General features: G+C 46.7%; 2 protein-coding genes across 2 annotated transcripts; both read left to right on the top strand.

Annotated features, from left to right (window-relative positions):
* Nucleotides 1–580: 580 nt before the first annotated feature.
* On the top strand, nucleotides 581–3,112 carry Pmar_PMAR014974 (zinc finger protein, putative; the record flags this gene model as incomplete). Its single annotated transcript, XM_002772711.1, has 11 exons — nucleotides 581–601; nucleotides 690–764; nucleotides 830–912; nucleotides 959–1,022; nucleotides 1,075–1,183; nucleotides 1,233–1,315; nucleotides 1,371–1,508; nucleotides 2,332–2,448; nucleotides 2,495–2,581; nucleotides 2,628–2,741; nucleotides 2,787–3,112. The coding sequence occupies 11 exons, from the start codon at nucleotides 581–583 to the stop codon at nucleotides 2,835–2,837; spliced, it is 942 nt and encodes a 313-aa protein (XP_002772757.1). The 3' UTR covers nucleotides 2,838–3,112.
* A 222-nt stretch (nucleotides 3,113–3,334) lies between these two features.
* Nucleotides 3,335–5,828, top strand: Pmar_PMAR014973 (2-methylisocitrate lyase, putative; the record flags this gene model as incomplete). The annotated part of the gene is made up of 9 exons (XM_002772710.1): nucleotides 3,335–3,423; nucleotides 3,469–3,589; nucleotides 4,851–5,009; nucleotides 5,056–5,167; nucleotides 5,210–5,265; nucleotides 5,309–5,373; nucleotides 5,419–5,547; nucleotides 5,596–5,742; nucleotides 5,789–5,828. The coding sequence occupies 9 exons, from the start codon at nucleotides 3,335–3,337 to the stop codon at nucleotides 5,826–5,828; spliced, it is 918 nt and encodes a 305-aa protein (XP_002772756.1).
* Between the last annotated feature and the right edge of the window lie 6 nt (nucleotides 5,829–5,834).

Here is a 5,834-nt window from a genome sequence, read left to right as displayed (position 1 = left end):
ATTGGTCCAGCGAGGATTATGGTAAGTCTTCTTGGGAGTATAACAGGAGGACTCGAGCACATTGAAGGGTTCCTTCCTCCCAATTCGGATGGTGTTCATTCTCGCCTATGGCCTTTTGCTGGAGATACATACACCCTCTAGAGACGAGGTGAATGAGGGCGACGTTCTGCCATTGGACGGCAAGAAAATTGCTGTTGGAACGGTTGTGAGTGAAAACTGCGGATTCAAAATCAGGTAGCGTCGGGAGGCCTAGTTCGTGGTCGTTGGTGATACTACGTGTAATCATATGGTTATATGCACGTCGAATGGGTCTTATATATTTCTTCACGAAAAAAATCTCACCTGTGTTTAAAGATTATATCGCGTATCTCCTGATTGAGTCCGTCAGACTTCACTAACAGGGTGATGTCGTCTGCTTCTTGAAAGCCTTTGTTACGCTGAAGACACCAAATTTTATAACACCACTCCTTTTGTGTTTGCCATATTCAACTATTCTATGGCGACCTTCTGGATTCGAGCAAGTTATGGTCATTATGGTTCAGATGAACTTTTCCCGGTGCATTACGTTATTGTTTTCAGTATGACTCTGCGAGAGATCGATGTGAGAAAACTGGGGAGGAAAGTGATAAATTACTCAATCTTAAATAATGTAAGGATTGGGAGTGAAGTCTTGAGTATTTTGAATTCAGATCATAACTATCTTACAAATTCGATTCTTTCTGTTGCAAATGCAGCATGGTGATAACAACAATGGTCACGCTAAAGTGAGTTTGGGTCACACAGGCGAAGTTTGCTTTATCCATCTGATTGGTAAGGACTCCCGAGTCAGGTGTCTCTATTGTGTATCGGTGTTCAAGCCCTCATGGATGCTTACGACTCACTTATACACCTTTTCTTGGGTCTATCGGCTCAGTAAGGCGGCGGCGGCGGCATCATACACGGTGTGGTGACTGCTCAGGTTCATGTTCAACACCTTCTCAGTCGTCGCTTTGTTCAAGTTCATTCTCTTTAGCATGTTAGAGGTCAGCACTGATCTTCAACAGGTAGCCCTTGATTATTGCATCATCTTCACAGGTGCGGTATCTACTGCTTGTTTGGCGGAGTCGTCGGCAGAATCAGTTCAACGAGGGAGGTATGGATTCAATACGACGAGAGCTCGGCTGGCTTTACTCACGCTTTTATGGTAGTAGCTTCTTACAGTAGTGCCGCCCTCACTAGTGTGCGCCCATTAGGCACCCTGTTGGTCGGTATGGTAATTCTGTATAATTTCTACCAGTATTTGAACGTTCTTATCATCATCATGCAGTGCTATTGGGTAGTAGTAGTAGTTTAAGTACGTTTGTGTGGAAGTAATCGTCCCTTGATGGCAGGTACCTCAAATAGTATACGACATCGTCCGAGGTCACAAGAGGCCTCTGTCGTGGCGTTTCATAGTGGGTATATCGATAACAAGGATGATTGTCCCCTTGTATGCACTGGCATGTCCATATACCATCTTTAATGGCGAGGTCATGACGGGGGACATGACACATTGAATTTTCGGAACTTCTCTGAGACGCTCTTGAAGCCGCTCATTGAGCGCTTCCTCACGTGTGCCTTCTACTCTCGTTAGAGTGGGGAGAAGCTGAGATAGTCTCGGGTTGGTTGATATGGATTTTGAGTCGTGCGACGCCACATATTCTTAGCACACATGGTGGGCTCATAATTCATCGAAAGAGTCGAGTTTCACCCTGATATTTGAATATAAAAGCTTTTGTAACACTGTCACTAATCTAGCAAGGTTTCAGACTCCCACTCCACTGCTACTCTGGTTTACGCACTTGGAGACCTCCACATATTCCCAGCTTACTAGTTGTGTCACTCATTCGAAAAGTAAAATACGATGATAATATCAAACTAGAGTTAATCGATAGATGTTCAATAACATTCCGTTTTCCTCCCCTGCAATACCAGGACGTCAGTGAGTCAGTTTACTCCAATATCAGGGTGAAACTCGACTTCTTCGATGAATCATGAGCTGCACAGCATGTGTGCTAAGAATATGTGGAGAGGTGTAGTTTGTGGAGGGTCCAGGTTCGAATCCTGTACCATGCATTTTTCGGTTGAAGTAACTCGTTATGTCGAAGAAGAGGGTGAAAGTTCACAGTAGTGTACGGATTAAGTACGAGTACGAAATTTATGCTCGTTAAAGTGTAAAACGGAGAGAAACCAAACCACCACTACAGCTTGTAGAACGTTGCTGAGGTTGGCCGTTTATGCGACCGACAACTCTTCTTCGTATTTTACCTCATCACGATCTATATTGGATATCCATCGTTTGCTTATATACAGGTGTACCCAGCATTGGCATCAGCACCAAACTCGACCGAAGCCACACTGATAGTGTGTTTGCAAGTAGCACAAATAGCCATTATGTGGGCCCAGGCCAGGTTTGGCCCCAGGTCTTTCGTAAGTCGGCGATGATCCCGACGTGTATGGCAAGGTCTGATGCCAGGTTCCGTGGATTTGCCTACCACACGTCTATAACTACTATAGAGCAGTGCCTTCAGTGCAGGATGAAGAGCTTGGGGCTCCGGAATGCGTAGGGAATTTTGTGGCGCGTGAAGCAGCTTGCATTGTATGTTCAGGTTATCTGCATGAACGATATCGATTTATCGGAGGTCCACGATCCGGAGTCGCGGCCTGTGATTACTCCTTGTGATCACATATTCCATGCTGGTTGTCTTGAACAATGGATGGACGTAGGTTGCGGCTCTGCTATTGTTGTCGTTGATGGTTGGGCTCAGGTAAAGATGGAGTGTCCGACTTGTCGTGGGGAATTGCCTGCAATGACGTGATGATGACGACGAAGGGGAGTTCGTGTGTACCAACTTTGTTTTTGTATTTCTTCGAAGGACCAACTCTATTTTCGTTCAAGTCGAATCCTTGTGCTGTTGAGCATCCTCTCTACTCATCGTAGACTCCCCCGTGTCACTACCCCTATATCATCTCCGTTGGTGAGATGTGGTTTCGACGGAAGAAAACTCTGAGGAACTCCGTGGAGTCTCCTATTGTACAGTACCATTACGACCAACGACGGGACTTCATGTACTATCGAATTCCTCCAAATATCACTTGTTCATCGTATATGATATTTTGCCACCGTTCTTCATTGGCTCAGCCTTGGGTTGAGTTGGTCGGTATTGCACTGTATAAGTGGTTCTGGATTCATCGGCAGTAGTGATCTCAGGTGAGTCTTCGCAGTGAGTGATGATGTTATGTTAGTTTAGCCACACGTTGTGAGTTGTTTGTTCCTGGTAGTGTGTTTATGTGTGTGCCGCCCAGTGGGAATATAATGAACAGTGCGGGTAGACGGCTACGTACCCTCATGCGCTCATCACAGTGTGTTCAGCTGCCAGGAGCCTTCAATGGTCTCGTTGCAAGGTGAGACTACTTCAATGCAGCTTCCTAGGATGCTAATTTCCTCAGGATGCTCCCTGTTAATGGTTTCGTTGGAGGATACGTGTCGGGAGGGGCACTTTCAGCAGCAAGCGGCGTGCCTGATATCGGCCTTCTCACACTCGATCAGTTCACTGACAAGATCAAAGAGGTATGTCACTATGCCCCTTTGAGATCTCGGTTTGAGTCCCCCAAAATAGAGGACGAGTGGTAGGAACGTTTATATGTATATTCAAGCTCTTCAGAACAAGCCATCTCCCCCATAGCTGACCCTGTACGGGTTTCAGATGAGTCAGTATACACCCCTCCACATATTCTAAGCATATTCGGTTTTTCGGCTCGTGCACAGTCACCTCAACGAGTACCATATTGCGGCTCAGGAAGGTATGCTCTCATGCTCCACATGATGTAACCTCCGGGTTTCAAGGGTTAACTCTTCGTAGTTAGTAAAAAGTCGAAAAGTGGTAAACATTTTCTCCACATATTCTTAGCATACACGTGTTAAAATGGCGCCTCAAATACTGACTTCTACCAAGGAAGTATATCTGTAAGTCCAGGCCTAATCTAATGCTATACATCAACCGAAAGAGACCCTTTCACAATGGTACCTTTCAGCCTGTAGGTGTGAGGCAGATCAATGACTTTCGATGATCAGCCGTGGGGTTAAAGGTCATGTAGGATTTCACAGAATCCGAGCACAGTGGTGGATCCATAAGGCTGCTACTACTATAGGGGAGAAGAGGAAAGGGGTGAAGGCGCGCCAACGGAGCGCGCCATGTCACTGACGCTAGAGTATCATGATTCCACCCATAGTGTCGTTATCCACCGCTCAATTGAGGTGAAACGAGCGAATACTGAATAACAACGGAATCTACCATGCATAGGGGAGTTGTAGTAGCTGCTCCCTCACCCGAACGGCCAGCCCAAGAGGGTGACTTAATTTCCATCTGAAGTGTGGGACCGAGGCAACGCTACAACCAGCAAGCATTGTGGTCAAGTCACATTGTCAATACGGAGATGTGGTGTATTGTAGTGTATGACCGGTGCCGTGTGGTGAAGCTGTATCATACTACAAATGCCACGATGGTGACTGTTACCATAACACTCATCTACCGCATTCAATCAAGGATATGAAGGCCATCATACATGGTTTAGTGATGATGATGCGCTATGCTTTGCCACTCGTATCTCGTAAACTCGTTGTTGCTCGCAAGCATTCTTTGACGATGCTGGAAATACTGGTTCGATAGCCTTGAATGTGGCGATGAAGGACTGTCGAAGCTGGAATCACCATGTAAATTGATTCCCTACTGGTTGGCTTCTGGCGCTTACGAGGGAAAAACTACACTAGAAATTCACTTCTTCACTTCGCGAGTACGAGTGGAGCACTTTTGAGAATTCCAGAGTTTCAGGTTGTGGCCTTCTCTGGTGGTTTGCCGTTCATATGCGACGCGGACACAGGCTTTGGGTCGGACGAGATGGTATCCAAAACGGTTAGAGAGTACATCGCTGCAGGGGCAGCAGGTCTTCATATCGAGGACCAGGAGTTCCCCAAGAGATGCGGTCATCTTGTAGGAAGCATTACAATGACATAGTTTGATAATGGGAATTCCACAGGAGGGGAAAACGCTGGTCTCAGCCGAGGAGATGATGGGGAAGGTCCGACGAGCACGGGCAGCTGCTGATGCAGCCTATCATGGAGAAAGTGATCACTTCATCATCTGTGCTCGTACGAACCGGTCTTATTTCCTCTGGTTAGCAACTCTCAAAGGTACCGATGCTTACAGCACCCACGGTATGGAGGAGGCCATTGCTCGAGCAAAGCAGGTGACGTGTCGCTACTTAGCTGAAGGGGTGACTCGTTTTCCAGTACGTCGAGGCTGGCGCTGATATGATATTCCCAGAGGGCCTTGCCACGATCGAGGATTTCCGAGCGTGATCAAGTTCCCTGCATTTATCGACGTAATGGGTTCTCTTTAGTTTTGCCGAGCAGATGCAGAGGCTTGGTCAAATGAATTTGGCCCCTCAGGGGGGTCCTTTTCTGTTGGCTAATATGACAGAGTTCGGCAAGACTGATGCGATTAAACTCGAAGAATTTGCATCAGCAGGGTAAGTCCAAAACACGTTACTTCATGTCCAACTTGTTGTTGGTGATAGTTATAATTGCGTGATATACCCGGTCTCGACACTTCGTTGTGCAATGAAAGCCGCGGATGAATGTTTGAGGCACTTGAAGAGCGAACAAGGATTGAAACAGCATGAGGGAAAGATGCAGACTAGGAAACAACTCTATGAGCTTCTGAAGTGAGCTAAGTGGCTGCTACTATTCCGGCTAAGTGGTGATGGGAAGATACCAACCTGGTACGGAGTGGACCTACCCCAACGCGTGAGGGCTG

Source organism: Perkinsus marinus, assembly GCF_000006405.1.
Source record: "Perkinsus marinus ATCC 50983 genomic scaffold scf_1104296960440, whole genome shotgun sequence".
Taxonomy (NCBI): domain Eukaryota; phylum Perkinsozoa; order Perkinsida; family Perkinsidae; genus Perkinsus; species Perkinsus marinus.
This window is presented reverse-complemented; position numbering and strand designations above follow the sequence as displayed.